Genomic DNA, 21,244 nt, shown 5'->3' with positions numbered 1-21,244 from the left:
GGGAAAGAGGGGATAAAAGCAAGGGAAAGTCTGCAGTGATTGGAAATGAAACTTTGTTTGGGAAGAGAGGATATCAGGCAGTGAGGGACAGTGAAAAGTTGGTAGGATCCATGGATTATCCCAACAAGAAGGAGGATTATTGAGTTTGGGTTACTTCATAAAATGAGTAAGCTGGAAATAATAGAGTGGTTTGTTTGAAACTGAGATTCCCCTATTTGGGCATATTTAGGTGGTTTTTCATTTTTCATCATTAAAAAATAATGCTTATGTTAACATCTTTGTATATAAAGTTTTGTGGTACCTTCTATTTCTATAGTCAGTTGTAAAAAGTAGAATTACTGAATTATAGGATATTAGTATTTTTACGACATTCAATATGTACTAAGTAAATTTCCTAAAGAATATTTCTAGGATATGTTCTTGGCAGCATTTCCGTTTCACTAATACCTTGCGTATATTAGGTATTTCATTCTTGCTCTCACTCTTAGTCTCATTTTCTTTTCTAATTTGGTAGGTCAAAAAAGTCTCTCTTTTTCAGTGTATGTATCTGTTGCTCTTTCTCTTTGTGGTTTTCACTTTAAAGTTTAGAAAACACCTTTTTAATTAATTCTAGGAAATGTGATTAAAAGTAAGGATACTCAAAAGTTAATGAGAGGGCTTCCCTGGAGGCTCAGTGGTTGAGAGTCCGCCTGCTGATGCAGGGGATGCGGGTTTGTGCCCCGATCCGGGAAGATCCCACATGCAGCAGAGTGGCTAGGCCCATGAGCCATGGCCGCTGAGCCTGCGCGTCCGGAGCCTGTGCTCTGCAACGGGAGAGGCCACAACAGTGAGAGGCCCGTGTACCGCAAAAAAAAAAATTAATGAGAAATCAGTCAAGTGATAGATTTTAGTCATTAACTTTCCTATATAGCAGCAATAAACATTTCAAAAGTATCTTGGAAAAAAGAAATTCAATTTGAAATAAAGATAAAAGCATATTTGGGACTTACCTGGTGACACAGTGGTTAAGAATCCGCCTGCCAATGCAGGGGACACGGGTTCAAGCCCTGGTCCAGGAAAATCCCACGTGCCACAGAGCAACGAAGCCCATGCACCACAACTACTGAGCCTGCTCTCTAGAGCCTGCGAGCCACAACTACTGAGCCTGTGTTCTAGAGCCTGCGAGCCGCAACTACTGAGCCCGTGTGCCTAGACCCCATGCTCCACAACAAGAGAAGCCACCCCAATGAGAAGCCTGTGCACCGCAGTGAAGAGTAGCCCCTACTCACCACAACTAGAGAGAAAAGCCCTCGCGCAGCAATGAAGACACACTGCAGCCAAAATTTAATTAGTTAATTAAATTAATTTTTTAAAAAAGCATATTTAAGAATAGCCTAAATGAAAAATAGTGTAAAACCTAACGAACACTGAAAAAACTTTGCAAAGGGTGTTTTTAAAGGGTAAAGTGGAGAGACAAAAATAACTACGTGTTGTATAAAAACAATCTAAAGAATAATTATTTTAAAAAATAGACAAAAGTAATAAAATTATATTCATGCCCTAACTTTAAAAATATTATAGCAATGCTCATCATTAACCAAGTATTTGGTATATATTAGGCAGTATGCTATCTCGTTGAATTCTTGCAGCATCATTGTAGGTTTTATTAGTGTAATTTTCTAGTTGAGGAAATGGAGATTCCAGGGCACTGAATGATATCCACAGGTGTTAATTGTAGAGTGAGGATTTGAACCTAAACCTACCTCATTTCAAAACCCAGTCTCTAAACTACTAGTCTACTAGTAAAGGTTTGCGGAGGATAAAAAACACAATATAAGAAGGGGGAAAATTACCTATAACAGATGTTAAAAGAGATTACAAAGTTCTAATTACCAAAATACTGTGAAGATAACCCTGAAACAGTCTTTAATAACTGATAAAGTCTATTGTATTTTTCAACTCATAATGAAGTGGGTATCACACAAATGAGGAATTGATGATTTATTTAAAAAGTGGTATTAAGACATTTGTGTAGGTGTTTGGGGGGAAAATGAATTCAGGTTTTTATAGCAAAATTTCAGAAGATTTAAAGGGGGTGGGGAGGGAAATCCAAGTGAATGTTTTTAGTTTTAAATTTTAAGCATTATTTCTACTGAAACATTAACTTTATTCACTCAATTGTCTGGTTGAACTTAACTTCCTAAGTCTTTTAGAAAAACAAAATGCTACTTTTTTTTTCATGAAGTATGTTGAGAAGATTTTGAGAATCACATTTATTTCTTTGGCTTTCCAGACTTTAAGAGCATTTAATAATTGCTTATTTGTGTAGACCATTATGCTGTACATAATGTGAGTAGCAAAAAAATGAGAAATATTTTTTTTCTCAAACTATTTTGTAGCTTGAGATCACACATAAAGTAATATCTATTTCATTTCATCCAAATATATTCTAGTGAATAGAGCAAAAATATTTAATTTGCAAACTGTCTGTAATAAATAAGATTTATTTGTTCCAATTTGTGGCCCACTTAATAAGACAACAATAATTCATAGTCTTTTATTTGCTTTGTTCTGAGATTTTATATGTCATATAAACTATATTTTAGTCTTTACTGGCAAAATAATAGGTTGAATTAATAGAAGAATTTTCTGAGGAAGACATTTTTAGCAGGAATTTAGAAGAAGGCAGGGTTGGAAGATGGCTGGATTGCACTCTAGAGCAAATTGGTACAAAAAGGTTAGAGGGAGTTTGAAATGATAATGATGGCAAAATGAAGGGATAACTTATATTGGTGAACTATACAAAAAGGAGATGACTTTTTGATGTAGAGTGTTTTGTTTTTTTCATATTATTTTCCATTATGTTGTCACAAGATATAACTATAGTTCCCTGTGCTATACAGTAGGACCTTGTTGTTGATCCGTCCTATATATAATAGTTTGCATCTGCTAATCCCAAACTCCCAATCCATCCTTCCCCAACCCCACTTTCCCCCTTGGCAACTGCAAGTCTGTTCTCTATGTCTGTGAGTCTGTTTCTGTTTCGTAGATATGTTAATTTGTGTCATAGTTTAGATTCCACATATAAGTGATATCATGGTATTTGTCTTTCTCTTTCTGACTTACTTTGCTTAGTATGATAATCTCTAGGTCCATCTGTGTTGCTGCAGATGGCATTATTTCATTCTCTTTTTATGACTGAGTAGGATTCCATTTTGTGTGTGTGTGTGTGTGTGTGTGTGTATTACATCTTCTTTATCCATTCATCTATCGACGAGCATCTAGGTTGTTTCCATGTCTTGGCTATTGTAAATAGTGCTGCTATGAACACAGGGGTGTGTGTATCTTTTCAAATCATAGTTTTGTCTTGATATATGCCCAAGAGTGGGATTGCTAGATCATATGGCAGCTCAACTTTTAGTTTTTTTGAGAACCGCCATACTGTTTTACATAGTGGCTGCACCAGTTTATAATGTAGGGTGTTTTAGATTTAATACTTAATAGCAGTAATTTGACAGGGTTTTGGGAGTTGGGCATTGAGCAATTAGATGAAATGTTTGTTTTTTTTTTTAAATCTGGTTTTACTCTTTTAACTACAAGAAAACGCTAGTAATTTTCTTAAATTGAAAACAACTCATGAAAAATAATTCATTCGATGAAAATAACTCATTCTTCATATTTTCAGAATGGAACTTTGCAACTTGGCATATATAACACATAAATGGAGGCTGATCTAGTTCTAAACTGACAATTTGATATTTATCCTATGAACATGCATTTTTCAGATTTCTTGTTTATTTGATAGACATTTGAATATTATTTGTGTAGTCTTTGTAGGAGATAAATGAGTTAGAATCTTTTCTATCTAATAGGGATATTAAGACATATAAGAAAATACTGGGAATTCCCTGGCAGTCCAGTGGTTAGGACTCTGCGCTTTCACTGCTGAGGGCTTGGGTTCAATCCCTGGTCGGGGAACTAAGATCCCGCAAGTGGTGAGGTGCAGCCAGGAAAAAAAGAAAAAGAAAATACTGATTATGAGTCATTATGCTAGGTACAGAAAAGAAAGGGGTTATTTTGTATGTATTCTAGCTTATATTTAAAATTCAGTCACAGCTGGAATGATGAATGTGGTCATTTCCTTTGCCATGCATTTCTTACTCTGAGCCTTTAAGAATTTCACAGATGATAATGTAGCCATTTCTTGGACTCTTTCCTACTCATAAATGGTGGTACATTTTATCGACTATGTCATTTTTCCTTCTCAGGAATGTTTGCAAGCAAACCTTTGTTTGTTTTCTTTTTCTGCAGAGGTTACGCACAGAAAATAGACTATTAAAACAGCACATTGAAACATTAGAAAAAGTAAGTAAATTGCTACTTATGTAAACTTCCATTGAATGCACAATAATTTTTCTATTTTAAGTAAAGGCTCAAGAAATCTGGCACATGTCTCTGAAGTTGTGGTATTGGCTGCTTAGCTTGCATAGCTTACTACTTAACTAAATAACTTGTCAGTAAAAATTGATCATTACTAGTCCTTGAACTCTTAGGTTAAAGTTTCAAACTGAGGTTATTATTAGAGTAACATAGTGATATCATTTGTTTTTGTTACATAATTTCTGAAAAGTATGTTCTTTAGGGGTAACCTAATTGAGCATCCATTTTAAAGATGTAGTATTTTAAAGATGTAGTATTTTAAAGATGAATTTCAAATGTTGCCCTATCAAGCCATATATTAAATGTGGCACTGATTTCTTTAAGGCCTAGGATTGCTTTAAGTTTAGTCAAAATGACTGATTTCTTATATAAAAATTCACCATGATGTTTGTTGATTTTCAACACAGGAATTGTGACTAAACTTTTGGTTCTTAGAATTATTTTGATACCGCTTGTTACCTCTTCCTCTCTGTTTCATATAAAATAACTGGGTAAATGTGTCAATCTTGCGTTATTTTTCTTATTGTGCTTTTGGTGTAATGTCTTTCGTAGTCTTGTTCCTGATGCTATAAGAATGTATTAAGTAATAGAAGTATAGCCTAAGACTTTTGGTTTATTAAAGGAAAAACATCTGAATTCACAAAACTGTTTTGGGTTTTTTTGTTTTTGTTTTTTTTTCTTTTTACCAAAGATGAAAATTAGTAGTTTAAAAAATAGTCCTCATGATATTGGCAAGTATCTTAAAATCGTCCCTGAAAGTCTACAGGTCAATATTTAGGAATTAAATGAATGAATATATAGATTATTTGCATGTTTGTCTTTTGTTTGAAAGTATTGATGGTTTCATATTAAATAGCATGGCAGAAGGACAGGATCTTTGTTACATGTATATTTTTGTTATATAATAATTGCAGGTACATTATATTAAGGATATATTTCTTTCATCTTATTAGAGTTGGTTTGAAGGTAATTTTGCTTTTTTGGTGACTGCAAAAAGGTTGAGCTTAATTGTTTTTAAGTCATTTTGATTTTATCAATATATATTTTTTCCACTAAACTCTCAGTTTATAGTAAAATGTACATCTTCCTAGGTGGTCTTTTATCTTTGGAGTAAGACATTTTCACAGAGAAAGCATTTTTATTTCATTGAACCTTAAGAATAATAAAGGTGCTGTCTGAAAGAGTTAAGTTTGGATTTTGCTTCTAGAAAATTAAGTACCTTTTTACTGGCTTAGATGGCCTAGGTGTGTTCTTTAGCACTTAGAATTCTGTAAATACTTAGATACCAATTAAAGTCTGTAACTGAAATGTTTACTTACTCAGTTATTGCTAGAGTTTATTATGGTTGAGCTCATTAATTTCATTTGTCTTATTTTCCTTGCTTTGCTTCTTTGGAAGCTGCTGTTGCACAAATTGCTGTCACACTTCATAAGTGATATTGCTTACTCAAATTCCTTCTCCCTTTCATATAAATGATTTGACAATATGGCTGATGCTAAAAATACTTAAAGTATGCTTTAAAAAGAAGATATTAGCTTGTCCCAAATAATGAAAACCCTCTTGGAATTTGTGTTTGATCTCTTCTAGAAGCACATGATTTTCTGCAGTTTATCCTTATTTTGATATATATATTTTTAAGAATAGAAACACATGCAATAAAAAATAGTTTTAAAATCTAAATGTCCATCTTAATTACAATGAAACGTAGGTGGAATTTGGGTATGCGTTGTTTCTTCTTATTCCTAATTTTATCACCTTTATTTTGTTTCTTTCTCTTATATTTCTATCTGAATTTTTCCTTTTGTAGGAAAGTGCTTCCTTGGCAGATAGATTGATACAGGTATAGTTTTTTTTTTTTTTTAAGCATTTTCTCTAACATCTAAGGAAAGTCCTAAACCTAGAAATTCATATTTTAATGCATGCAATTTTACATGCATTTATCTAGAAATAATTTTTGGGGTGGTATCTATGGGTGTAAACTTAATTGTTGATAATAGTGTGTTATCTTTATTAAAATAAACCCATCTTTTGCACGTTTTAGAGCTAACCTTATTTTAAAGTTTATTCCAAAATGGTAATCAGTGGATTCTGCGAAATTAACCACTATTCATTGAAAACATTAGTCCTGCATGTACAATAATATTGCATGAATTGAATTTTTATTGACTGAAAGAAGAATTGTTCTTAAGATTATCAGATGAATTTTTCATTTAGTTTCCCAAAATTTGCTGGAGCAATAATGAGCTGCTGGCTAATAATTACTCAGGCTGTTCTGTTCTCTGAGGTGATCTTTTTTTTTTTTTTTTTAACATGTCAAAGTAAGTAGCTAAACCTCACAAAGGCAGTCTTTCTTGAATCTATCCTAAATTGCTTTACACACACAAAAATTATGTCCTAAGGGACAAGTGACAAGAGCCCAGGAGGCTGAGGAAAACTACCTCATAAAACGGGAGTTGGCCAACATCAAACAGCAGAGTGATGAGGCCAGTGCTAAACTGGAGCAAGCTGAAAATACCATCAGGAAGCTCCAGCACCAACATCAATGGGTAAGGAGTCTGGTAGTGGTTTTTCTCACCTTTCTCATCCCCTTCCTTTAAACTTTTTTTTTTTAAGCACAACTTCTGTGCTCTTGTTTTAAACAATTTTGTTTTCTACTTTAATTGAATTCTTAAATTAATCAATTTTAAGTTCTATAATATTTAGAGGTCTTATTGTGGCCTAAAGACTCCTTGTTCTAACATTTTTTTTTTCTGTCTACACAGTTTTGTTAGAATTAGGTAATGTTTTCTTTCCTTACATTATATTTTAAGTCACAGCAAATAAGTGATGTATGTCAGACCTGCTTTTTAGGTTTTAGAAATCTGTTTATTTATAAAAGGTATTTTTCCATGGGTAATTATTAAATCTTCTGATAGAGTTTTTGTTAATTGTGTACACGAGATACTATCCAACATGTAGAAAATATGTAACTATCTCTTTTAAGTCTTTGATAATATCGTGATTTATATCTTGCGAAATACTATAGTCTTCTTACAGCAAGCCATTAAATTATGGGTTCAGTTATATACTTACATTTTTTTCAAGAAGAGAGAAGTTGTGAAAATGAAAAAATGGACTTTTAAAATATTATGTTAACTAACTTAGAGTACTAAACAGCTTCTGATTGTACAGCTATCCTCAGGTATCTTTTGTAACTTAGATATTATTTTCCATTGGCAAATTCAGACAAGTGTGATAGTAATAAAGAATATGAGAGTTAAAAAGAAAAGCCAGCTGTTTATCTTTGAAAAGATATTATTTCTTGTTTCAGTTTTCTGTTTTCAAGTAGGAGTTGGATTGTAACAGGAATAGGTGGAAAAAGTTGTGTGGTAAACCTAGAATTCTATATAGGTCTGAAAGGCAAATAGAATGACTTCAAGGTTGGATGTTATTTTTATTCAGAAAAACTAAGAAACATTATCATCTGAGTATGAAAAGCAGAAAACTAAAAGCAAAAAAAGAAATTGGTATTTGAAAAAAAACATAACATAAAATTTTTCCTATTAATGTTAATTGAATATGGTTACAAAAAATGAAGAGCAGAGTGATGAGAGAATACATTCATCCCTTGTTATCTGTGGGGTACTGGTTCCAGGACCCCTGAGTATACCAAAATTCTTTTATACTCAAGTCCCTTTTGTAAAATGGCATAGTATTTGCATTTAATCTGCATATATCCTCCCATATACTTTTTAAAAAAATTTTTTGCACTTAGTAAATATGTTTTTGTAATGAAAATTCTTGAAGTATAGCTTTGAACATATATACAAGAGTAGCACAATGTAAAACAAATTGAGATTGTGTATTTTTTCCCTTTAAATCTTGGAATTGCTGTTTTGGTATATGAATATTTCATTATAAACATTTATATTGTATGTTAAATATTTAAAAATTCATATTCACACACAGTGTTGCTGTAGTCTCTGCTGCGTTAGTGCTTCATGCTGCCTCCCATATACTTTCAGTCATCTATAGGTTACTTATAATATCTAATACTGTGTAAATGCTATGTAAATAGTTGTCTGTGTATGGCAAATTCAAATTTTGCTTTTTGGAACTTTCTGGATTTTTTTTTCCTGAATATTTTCAATCCATGGTTGGTGGAATCTGCAAATGCAGAAGCTGTGGCTGTGGAGGGCTGACTATACTAAAAGATGGGAACTCAAATGTTTTGTTTTGCCTTTGTATGAAATGTCAATAATATCAAAGCATAAAAATAGGAAAAGCAGAATTGGAGGGTAATGTTGAGAATTAAGCTGAACTGAGTTATCAGTGTAATGTGATTTTGTTATTGGAAAAGATAAGTATTATACTTACATTTAGTATAAGCTACAGTCTTTAATACATTGGAGTCATAAATTATTAGTTTTTTTGCATAGTTTTTCATATAGTAAGACCTGTATATAGATGTGTATCAAAGATAAAAAATGTTGGTTTATAATGAAAAAGGTAAGTGGGCAAGCAAAAACAGCCAGAATGAACTGAAGCTTTTGAAAATAGTTAAGTGTAACAAAAAGAATCTTTGTACTCTAATTCAAAGGACAAAATAGACCCATATTGTGGGGCGATGATACAACAAGTAGAAATCAAATCTCTACTTCGATTTTGCTTCCATTTTTTTTTCTCACTAAGCAGACGTTCTCCTAAACTGAAATAAACTGTAAAGCAGACATATAAAGCAGTAATGCACAAAAATAGGTGAAGTAACAGTCTTGTTAAATTTCTAGTTTCAAAGTAAAGTGATATTAGATATTAAAGTAACTTGCAAGATGATCATAGGAATATTATTTTTTAAAAAGGATTTTAGAAAATAAGAGATGCTAAAGGCTTTGAGGTTGGCAACTGCAGTTAGGTAATAGTGGTTAGATATCTCAGAAGAGGATCAGTGACCTTGCTGATGCTTCATTAAAAATTCCTGGAACATCTGGTTTGTGAACAATTAGAAAGATAACTTTTACTTGCTAAAAGCTAATTTACTATGCATAAGTCATAACAAACTAACTTTGTTTCTATAACAAACAAAAATTTTTTACAAGTTGTTGGTAGCGTCTCTCATGATATCATTCTTGACAAGGTAGAGAAATACAGATGAAAATAGTAAACTTAAGTGGCTTTATAGGTGACTAACTATATCAAAATGGCTGTTCATGTTGAAGTAAAGAGGTGTCAGAGGTCTTTGTCTCCTACATGAAGTATTTCAGGAATGTAGGTAATTTTTTATATATATATAAATTTGTTTATTTTATTTATTTTATTATTTTTGGCTGCATTGGGTCTTCATTGCTCCGCATGGGCTTTCTCTAGTTGCGGTGAGCAGGGGCTACTCTTCCTTGTGGTGCGCGGGCTTCTAATTGCAGTGTCTTCTCGTTGCGGAACACAGGCTCTAGGCACGCGGGCTTCAGTAGTTGTGACACGCGGGCTCAGTAGTTGTGGCTCGCGGGCTGTAGAGCACAGGCTCAGTAATTGTGGTTCACGGGCTTAGTTGCTCCATGGCATGTGGAATCTTCCCGGACCAGGGCTCAAACCCTTGTCCCCTGCATTAGCAGACAGATTCTTGACCACTCTGCCACCAGGGAAGCCCCTAGGAATGTAGGTAATATGTTAATGGTGAGTCAAGATTTCAAACTATTTAAACAGTCTATTCAGAATAAGAAACTAAATAAAAGATTATTTCATAGAAGTAAATCTATAGCCTTGTCTCGAAGTTTAGAACTTAAAGATATATCTTAGTGATGCTTTATGTGACAAAATTGAGAAATTAACAGCGGATCAGGAATTACCAATAATTTAATGAGACTCCCTGCCTTCCTTATCCCAAGTATAGTCTTCTAGAAGTATAATAATCTAGTTCAGTTCTAAGTAGCTTGTAGAAAATTTGTAGTGTTGTATCTGGTTTGAATACCAAAACTCATATGAAATGTTTACAGACTGTGTTATGGCAAGTATAGGAAGATGTGGAATCCCTGGATATTTTTAGACTCTACTAAAGAAGATTTTATAAGAACATCACAGGTATGGTCATTTTAAAGTAATTAAGAGGTGATCTTATGGAAAAGTGGTTAGTCTGTTTTGATATTGCTTCAGAGGGCAGAATGTGTTTAAGATCCAAAGATACAAAATCTTACTAATCGGAATTTTGACAAATGGAGTAGTTTCTTCGCAAAGTAGTGAGCATATTACTGCTAGAAAGTGACCATCTATTGCTAATTGTCTTGATTACACGCTTCCAATATAACAACATGAAGTCTTCAGAATTTTCTAAGGGTTTCAAGTCTATTCCAGCAGGAGGTATTGAATTACCAGTATAATCAACCACCACCACCACCACCCTCTACTGCTAGTAGTGTCATTTTTGTATGCTATAAATAGCTTTGGATTTCATATACAGAACTGAATTCTAATCCTGTTTTACTAACTTTGTGACCTTGGATACTCAAGGATTGGGTTTCTTTTTTTCTCTAAAATGATTACATAAGGCTAGATCACCTCAAGTCTTTCTTTTTGATTTTTTTTTTCCCGCACTCAGGGGAAGCGTGGAGCTAATCTAAAAGGTACACGTGTTGTTAGTTCTTGAGTTACAAAAAGCCCCACCGTTTTTTGTTTGTTTGTTTGTTTTTTTTGCGGTACGCGGGCCTCTCACTGTTGCAGCCTCTCCTGTTGCAGAGCACAGGCTCCGGACGCACAGGCTCAGCAGCCGTGGCCCACGGGCCCAGCCACTCCACGGCATGTGGGATCCTCCTGGGCCAGGGCATGAACCCCTGTCCCCTGCATTGGCAGGCGGACTCTCAACCACTGTGCCACCAGGAAAGCCCCTCTTTTTGATTTTTTAAATGAACTTTATTAAGGTATAAATTGCATGTAATAGAATTCATCAAATTAAAATTAAAATGTATGGTTTGATATGTTTTGATATTAGTTGTATAACCATCACTGTCACAATCAAAATGTAGAGTATTTCCATCACCCCTCATGATTTCTGTCATGTCCCTTTGCAGTTCACCTCTCTATCCCAGCAGCCTCTCTGCTTTCTGTCACTGTAGTTTTGCCTTTTCTAGAATTTCATATAAATGGAATTGTAAGGTATGAGGCTTTTGTGTCTGGCTTCATTCACTTAACATATTCACTCAATTTTTTTCTTCTTGGCAATTTTTTTTCTTTACTGTGGTAAAATAGACACAACATAAAATTTACCATTTAAGTTCACAGTTCAGTGGCACTAAGTACATTTATAATTTTTTGCAACAATAACCACTATATTTTTAGAACTTTGTCATCATCTCAAACAGAAGCTTTGTACCCATTAAAAAAAATAACTCTCCTTTCCCCCGCCTCTACCTTTTGCCCCTGGTAACCTCCATTCTACTTTGTGTCTCTATGAATTTTCCTCTTCCAGGTAACTCATATAAGAATCATACAATATTTGTCCTTTTGTGTCTGACTTATTTCGCTTAGCATAATGCTTTCGCTAAGCATAATGCTTAGCATAATGCTTTCATCCTTGTTGTAGCACTGCATTAATATCAGAATTTCCTTAGTTTTTATTGTGGCTGAATAATATTCCGTTGTATGTGTATATATTTTGTTTATCCACTCATCTGTTTATGGTCATTTTGGTTGTTTCTACCTTTTGGCTGTCATGAATAATACTGCTGTGATCATTAACATACAAATATCTGTTTGAGTCCCTTCTTTTGAGTATATACCTGGAAGCAGAGTTGCTGGATCAAATGGTAATTTCATGGTTAACTTTTTGGAGACTCAGCAGACTATTTTCCACAGCTGCTGCACCATTTTACATTCCCACCAGTGTACAGGGTTCCAGTTAATTTCTCCACATCCTCAACAACTCTTGTTCTTTTCTTTTCTTTTTTCTTACTGTGTTTTTATTAAAAACCATCCTAGTAGCTAGTAGTAGGTGTGAAGTGGTATAAAGAAATTTAAGTAAATGGAAAGATCCCATGTTCATGTATTGGAAGACTTCATATTGTTAAGATGTCAACACTACCTAATATGATGTATAGATTTAATTCTGTCAACCCTGTCAGTCTTTTACAGAAATGGGAAAGCTGATCCTGAAGTTCATATGGGATTACAAGGAGCCCTAAATAGTGAAAACAATCTTGAAAAAGAACAGAGTTGGAGGACTCACATTTCCCAATTTGAAAACTGACTACAAAGATAGAATAATCAAAACATTGTGGTACTGGCAACAGGATAGACATATAGATCAATGAAATAGAAATTGAGAGTTCAGAAATAAACCCATACATGTATGGCCACCTGATTTTCAGCAAGGGTACCAAGACCATTTGATAAGGAAGAATAGTCTCTTCAACAAATGGTTCTTGAAAAACAGGACATCACCATGTGAAAAAATGAGCTTTGACTCCTACTACACACCACATAAAAAAATTACTCAAAATGGATCAGTGATCTTTATGGTTTTAAAACACGTAAGGATAAATTTTCATGAGCTCAGATTTTTGGCAGTGGATTCTTAGATATGGATTCTTTGACACCAAAAGGATGAGCAACAGCAACAACAACAACCAAGAAACAAATAAATTGGACTTCAAAATTAAACCTTTTGGGCATCAAAGGACATTATCCAGAAAATGAAAGGGCAACCTGCAGAGTGGTAGAAAATATTTGAAACTCACATATTGAAGTGTTTAGCATCCAGAATATATAAAGAACTCTTTCAACAAAAAGGCAAGCAACTCAATTTAAAAATGAACAGAGAATTGCAATATCACTTACCATAACCAAGATATGGAAACAGCCTAAGTGTCCACCAGTGGATGAATGGTTAAAGAAAATGATACACATAAATACACACACACATAGTGCACATGCTGGAATATTATTCAGCCAATAAAAAGAATGAAATCTTTTCACTTGCAACAACATGGATAGACCTTGAGGGCATTATGCTGGGCAAAATGAAATAAGTCAGATAGAGAAGGCACATATCACATGACCCACTTATATGTGAACCTAAAAACAAACAACAAACCCCACTGAGCTCATAGATACAGAGAACAGATTGGTGGTTGCAAAAGATGGGAGGGTGAGTGAAATGTGGTTAAGGGGGTCAAGAGGTAGAAATTTCCAGTTATAAATAAGTCATGGGGATGTAATGTACAGCATGGTGACTATTGTTAACAATAGGCAACTGTATTTCCTGTTTGAAAGTTGCTAAAGAGTAGATACTGCAAGTTCTCATCTCGAGAAAAAAGATTGTAACTACCTATGATGATGGATGTTAACTAGACATTGTGGTGATCATTTCACAATAATACAAATACTGAATCATGATTCTGTACACCTAAAAACTAATATAATGTTATATATCAATTGTACTTCAATAAAACTTTTTTTTTTTAAGTAAGCAGAAGACTCGAATAGACCTTTCTCCAAAGAAATGTACAAATGGCAACAAACATATGAAAAGATGCTCAACATCATTAGGCTTTAGGGAAATGCAGATCAAAACCACTATGTGGTTTCCACACTCACTAGGATATCTATAATAAGCAAAAACGAAAAGGAATGTTGGCAAGGAGACAGAGAAATTGGAACCCTTGTATATTGCTGGTAGAAATATAAAATGGTCAGCTACTGTGGAAAACACTTTGGTGGTTCCTCAAAAGTTTAAACATAGGATTATCGTATGACCCACAATTCAATTCCTAGATGTATGCCCAAAAACAATGGAAAACTGATGTTAAGACAAGTATGTGTACACATGTTTGTGGCAACATCATTCACAAAAGAGTGGTCATAGCCCAAAAGTTCATCAGCAGAAGAATAGATAGGCAAATCGTGGTATATACATGCAATGAAATATTCAGCCATAAGAAGGAATGAAGTACTGATGCATGCTATGAATAATATGGATGAATCTCCAAAACATTAAGCTAGGTGAAAGAAGCCAGACACAAAAGATCACATACTGTATGATTCCATTTGTATGAAATATCCAGAATAGATAAATCCAGAGAAGCAGAACAGAGGTTGGTGGTTGCCAGAAGGTTGAGTGGGAAAAGGATGAGAAATTGCTTAAAAGGTTTTACTGTGGACTGATGGAAGTGTTTTAGAGCTAGATAAAAATTTGTGGTTGTACAACATTCTGAATATCCTAAATGCCACTGAATTGTTCATTTAAAAGTATTATTTGAATTTTGCCTAATTGTCTAAAGAAGAAGCCTACAGAACTGAAGGGTATATGGCTCAAGGAAATGATGCATTTAGTTTGAGTAGTTGTGGTAGAAGGTGGAAATAAGGGAGAACATATAACATCCCAGTGCTGAAACCCATTGGTTGAGGTCAGGGTGGGTAGGACCAGAAGCAAGTGAGCTAGCTTGTATGAAGAGGCTGAGAGGATTGGGAGAGCCCTCAGGGCTGGAGTTGGGCATGTCTTAATCAGCATTGTGGTTGCATTGAGACTAAAAGGAGAATGCAATGTGGAGTAGCGCAGAGCAGGTCAAGGTTGGCAAGTACAGAAGTGACTTACAGTAGGTTGTCAGATGAATGCCCTATAGGAACTGTAGCCCTAAAGGCAAGGGAGTTTAAGACATAAAAGAGACAAGAATTTGGATTATCAGGAGTTTAGTGGGCTAATGAGAGAGCAGCTTGGGCAGGTGTTGAACATGGAGGCTATTATCCATAGCTGTGATTTACATGATTTGGGAAGATGTGGTGTTTGGATAGGCCATCTCCATTAATGTGCCAGAGTAGAGCAGACATATTTATATATATATATATATATATTTTTTTTTTTATGTTCTTCTACTTAGGAATAAGGTTGTTCCCAGAATCTCAGTGAATCTGAGATGGTCTCACTTAAAAGGGCTGGAAGTGACAGAGGCCAAGTAGGCTATTGTATGAATATTGGAAATGTGGATAGTATGATAGCTAATGAGGGTGACACTCCTACAGTGAAAAGGATCAAGGTGGTCTTCAATATTCTAAATTACAACTAGAAAAAAGTGTAAAATGATAAATAAGAAATACCATGCAAACACTAAGCAAAAGAAAGCTGGAGTGACTGTATTAATATCAGATAAAGTAGACTTCAGACTTCTTGGAATAAAGAGGTACATTACATGTTGGTAATATGGTCAGTTCCATAAGAAGACATAACAATCTTAGGATTGTTATGTATTTAGGAATATATGTCTCCTAATACGTGTATGCTCCTAATGATAGGGGAGCATGAAGCTGAACTGATAGAACTGAAAAGTGACGTGGACAAATCCACAGGTACAGTTGGAGTCTTTAATACCCCAGTCTCAGTAATTGGTGAAACAAGTAGGTGGAAAATCATTATGGAATAGATATCAAAGATCAACCAGCTTGACCCAGTTGGCATTATGGAACACTTCACCTAATAACAGCAGCATGTTATTTTTAAGGGCACATGGAACATTTACAAAGATAGAACATATTCTGGGCCATAAAATAAATTTTGACAAATTTAAAGTAACAAATCATATGAAGTATCTTCTTTGACTCTAACAGCATTCAGTTAGAAATTAATAATAGATATCTGGGAAATCCCTAAAATATTTGGAAATTAACACATTTTTACCCCTGTGTCAAAGAGAACATCTCAAGGGAAATTAGAATGTGTTTTGAATTAAATGAAAATGAAGACACAACATTATCAAAATTTGTGAGATCTACCTAAAGCAGTGCTTAGTGGAAATATTATAGCATTGAATGCTTATATTAGGAAAGGAAATAAGTCTCAAACCAACAATCTAAGCTTCTACCTTAAGAAACTAGACATGTAAGAGGAAATTCAACCTAAAGCAATAGAAGGAACAAGTAATAGAGTAGAAATTAATGAAATTGGAAACAGTATAAAACAAAAATAGAGAAAATCTGAAATCAAATGCTAGTTCTTATAAATCATCAATAAAGTTGATAAAACTCTGTCTAGACTGACTAAAGATAGAAAAACAAAAGCCAGTTTAGGGATGACATTTGACTTTTTACAGATGTAACCAAGTTGTCTTGTCTCATATCCTGGATTTGTCTGATTCCTTTCTCATAGGGTCATATTTCCTGTAAACTAGATTCAGTTAAACATTTTTAACATTTAGATTATAGATGATGCTGTGCTTTAAATCAGGAATCACATAATGTAAGTTCCCACTATTAGTAAGTTATTAGTAAGTTCATCACTATTAGTGATGGTGCTGAGTTTGATCACCATGCTGTTTGGTTACCACACAGCCTTTCCCTTGTAAAGGTATGGTTTCTTCTTTGCAACGATTAAGTAGTACATTGGGAAATACTTCTGTACCAAATAAATATCTTGCCCTCTATTCACCTTTTACCTATGGTTTTAGCATTCTCTGATTGAGTTTCCAAAATTGAGATTTTCATATTTTCTCATTTTTTTCTACACTGTTAGCTAATGTTCTTCTGTAAAAGAGACTTTTCTCTTTTTCCCCTTCAATCTCTCTCTCTTACTCACTATGAATACTTTTCTATCACTCCAGACTCATGGGCTTTTGTTTGTTTTGATGTTTCATATCATATTTAATGATTTTAATGCTATTGATACAATGATATATATTAAACTTCTGAGCAGCAGTTTTTAAATGGTAAATTTTATTTTTAATAAATTTTGAGTATTGATATGCTTTAAAAAGCATTTGTGCAGTACTCAATTATTAAGTAATTGTCTTTAACAGATCATTGCATTTTATGCTGGCTCTTGATACTTTGAACCTGATATTGTTGGTTTTAAAAAATGATCGTGTTAATTTTTTTTTTTAATTGAGGTATAGTTGATTTACAATATTAGTTTTGGGTGTACAACATATATATTCAGAGATTACACTCCATTTAAAGTTATTACAAAGTAATGGCTATATTTCCCTGTGCTATACAATATGTTGTGTTAATTTATTATTTGGTATTTACTACACTAAATAAAATTTAATATTTACTTATATTTAGTAATTTTAAATTAAATAATAAATATTAAACTAAGCATAAGATAAACCAAGCATTGAGATTAAATTATCCCTTTAAGTATTTGTTATACATGTTGCATGCCAGTTTTTCTAGGAAACCCATAGAAGTAGAAATGATCCAATGATATTTCATACAGTTGCATGTCTGACTTTGTCATTTTTGAGTGTGATGGGGCACAGATGTGTTTATATTGGATGATTTTTCCTGATGAGATCAACTGTCTGAGTCTTGCTTGATCTATTTATAAACTTTTTGCCCTACACATGACTGCTTATCATTCAGGTGTCCTGAATAAGTAATTGTTGTCCAGCAGTTTGTTGGCTAAGATCAGCATATACAAGAAGGATTGTAACACTTAAAGCTGCTGAGTGCTGAAATGACTGCCTTTTGAGGTTGTTGGGACCTTTGTACCAGGAAGTACTTAACAGGAGGCTAGGCAAGATTTCTTTCGATCTTCCTTTGTCTTCCTATAATTCTAGAATAAAATATGAAATAATTATGTGATACTTTTAAGAACCAAGGATTTGATATGAGGAATAAAAACTAATCTTACTTAGATTAAACACATGAATAAATATTAATAAACTAAAAACTATCCATTAGTGCAAGTTGTGAAATCGTCTAGATAATTTATTTTAGAAAGTGTGTTTGTTAAGCAGCATTTAGAATTGCTCCACACCTGATTTACCTAGTGGGTTTGTTTTTCTTTATGAATATGGAAGTTAATGTTTAATATTTCTTCCTGCATTATAAACACTTTTAAACTCTACTTTGGTGACATTTCAAGAAGAAGCCATTTAATTTGTAATTATTGGTAAGTTTATGTACATCTTCCTAAAAATCCAAACTAGACTGATGACTTAACACATTAAGCTTGGTAAACTCTCAGTATGCCTAGAAATCTGAACAGAAGCTTTCTTCCAAACTAATTTTGGCCTTAGTCTAAGATTAAATGTTTTATATTCATATGTAATCATCTCTTTTCAGCTTAAATAATAAATGAACATTCACTTTAGTGGAAATAATTGTTTTCTTAACATTTTCTTCATCAAACTATCTTGCAGTTTGTGTATATAAATAATCAGAGATAATTTTCCACTTTGTAAAGGATGTGTGTAATTTTTCAGATGTTGGGAATAAATAATTTTAAAATGATATACCAATTAAAAGAATAAATTTATTTATTTTTGGCTGCGTTGGGTCTTCGTTGCTGTGGACGGGCTTTCTCTAGTTGCAGCGAGCGGGGCTGCTCTTCGTAGCAGTGTGTGGGCTTCTCATTGCAGTGGCTTCTCTTGTTGCGGAGCACAGGCTCTAGGCGCCCAGGCTTCAGTAGTTATGGCATGCAGGCTCAGTAATAGTGGCTCTCAGGCTCAGTAGTTGTGGCGCACGGGCTTAGTTGCTCCGCGGCATCTGGGATCTTCCTGGACCAGGGCTTGAACCTGTGCCCCCTGCATTGGCAGGTGGATTCCTAACCACTGTGCCACCAGGAAAGCCCCCAATTTCTCAAAAAAGTTTAGTGTGGCAAATGTTTAAATAGTACATCCATATTGCTTGGATTTTTAAAAAACTCATTGGAACATGTGGTAGAGGGGATTACAAATGTCTTTCTTGGGATCATATGCTGGGTGGGAGAGCAACTTTTTATTTAAGTTTTTTTCTCCTTTAATATTGTCTTGCATAGAATCATTCTGGACTCTTTGATAGTACAGGCATTTTCTCAGATGCTTTGGATGTAACAATGGAAATGTACCATATTCCCACACTATTACAAATTTTGTTTATTTTTGAAACAAATAGATTTTTATAGGTTATTTTTGCAGCATTGAATTTCCACTCTCATTGTTTTATATATGGTTTATGATAGAGGGGGGTTTTGTTGTTGTTTGTTAAACCAAGAGTTGACTAGCTAATTGATTCAGCAAATAAGGTTTCTCACTTACTATGAAAAGTACAGTTTAGTTCTGGCAATATAGTGGTAAATCACACTATCCTTGGCATTGATAGTATAGTATTTATAGAGATAGATATTGTGAAAATTATTTAATTAGAGTGGCAGTTAGTACGACAAGAGAGAAGAATACAGCAATTCAGGCACATCTTCAGACTCCACTTCTAATTCTAGTTCTCTTGCTGTTTTCACCACATCTGCAGTTACTTCTCGCACTGACTTGAACCTCTCCACGTCATCCATGAGGGTTGGAATCAACTTCTTCCAAGCTCATGTTAATATTGATATTTTGACCTTTTCCCATGAATCATGAATGTTCTTAATGGCATCTAAAATGGTGAATCCTTTCCAGAAGGTTTTCAATTTACTTTTCCCAGATCCATCTAAGGAATTGCTATTTATGGCAGCTATTGCCTTACGAAATGTATTTCTTAAATTTTTTGAAGACTTGAAAGTTGGAATTATTCCTTGATCCATGGGCTGCAAAATGGATATTGTGTTAGCAGGCATGAAAACAGCCTTAGTCTCATTTTACATCTTCGTCAGAGCTTTTGGGTGACCAGGTACATTGTCAGTGAGCAGTAATATTTTGAAAGGAATCTTTTTCTGAGCATTAGGTCATAAAATGGTCATAAAATAGTCAATAAACCATGTTGTAAACAAATGTGCTATCGTCAAGTCTTTGTTACCATTTAGAGAGCATAGGCAGAGTAGTTTTAGCCTAATTCTTAATGGCCCTAAGATTTTCAGAATGGTAAGTGAGCATCGGCTTCAGCTTCAAGTTTCCAGCTTCATAGCCCCTAACAAGAAAATCAGCCTGTTCTTTGAAGCTTTGAAGCCAGGCATTGACTTCTCTTCTAGCTGTGAAAGTTTTAGATGGCATCTTCTTCCAATAGAAGGCTGTTTCATCTACATCAAAAATCTATTGTTTAATGTAGCTGCCTTCATTAATGACTTTAGCTAGGTCTTCTGGATAAGTTGCTGCAGCTTCTACGTTAGAACTTACTGCTTCACCTTGCACATTTATGTTATGGAAAAGGCCTCTTTCCTTAAACCTCATGAACCAATCTGTTTTAGCTTCAAACTTTTCTTCTGCAGGTTCCTCACTTCTCTCAGCCTTCATAGAACTGAAGAAAGTTAGGGCCTTGGTCTGGATAAGGCTTTGGCTTAAGGGAGTGTTGTGACTGGTTTGATCTTTAATCCAGACCACTAAAACTTTTTCCATTATCAGCAATAAGGCTGTTTTGCTTTCTTATCAGTTGTGTGTTCAGTGGAATAGCACTTTTAATTTTCTTTAAGAGGGACTTCCCTGGTGGTCCAGAATCCGTCTTCCAATGCAGGGGATGCGGGTTCGATCCCTGGTTGGGGAACTAAGATCCCACATGCTGCAGGGCAACTAAGCCCACGCTCCACAACTGCTGAGTCTACACACCTCAAGTAGAGAGCCCACATGCAGCAAACTACAGAGCCCACGCGCTCTGAAGCCCATGTGCCACAACTAAAGAGAGAAAACCCACACGCCACAACTAGAGAGAAGTCCGCGTGCCACAACTAGAGAGAAGCCCACGTGCTGCAATGAAGAGCCGGTGCACCACAACAAAAAGATCGCGCATGCAGCAACAGAGATCCCACATGCTGCAGCGAAGACCCCGCATGCCGCAATGAAGACCCAACGCAGCCAAAAATAAATAAATAAATATTTTTAAAAAGCCAGGATCATTGTCAAAAAAAAACATTAAAAAAATTTCCTTTAAGAATTTTTCCTTGGGCTTCCCTGGTGGCGCAGTGGTTGAGAGTCCGCCTGCCGATGCAGGGGACACGGGTTCGTGCCCCGGTCCGGGAAGA

The 21,244-nt window shown here is 34.6% G+C and overlaps 1 protein-coding gene across 1 annotated transcript in view; it reads left to right on the top strand.

Annotated features, from left to right (window-relative positions):
• Window positions 1–21,244, top strand: part of EVI5 (ecotropic viral integration site 5) — a 151,976-nt gene that overhangs the window by 50,903 nt on the left and 79,829 nt on the right. The window contains exons 10-12 of the mRNA XM_007468538.1: window positions 4,291–4,344; window positions 6,227–6,259; window positions 6,819–6,965. Of these exons, the coding sequence (XP_007468600.1) occupies window positions 4,291–4,344; window positions 6,227–6,259; window positions 6,819–6,965 (234 nt within the window). The remainder of the gene's footprint in view (window positions 1–4,290; window positions 4,345–6,226; window positions 6,260–6,818; window positions 6,966–21,244) is intronic.

The sequence above is a fragment of the Lipotes vexillifer genome, unplaced genomic scaffold (genome assembly GCF_000442215.2).
Source record: "Lipotes vexillifer unplaced genomic scaffold, Lipotes_vexillifer_v1.1 scaffold490, whole genome shotgun sequence".
NCBI lineage: Eukaryota > Metazoa > Chordata > Mammalia > Artiodactyla > Lipotidae > Lipotes > Lipotes vexillifer.
This window is presented reverse-complemented; position numbering and strand designations above follow the sequence as displayed.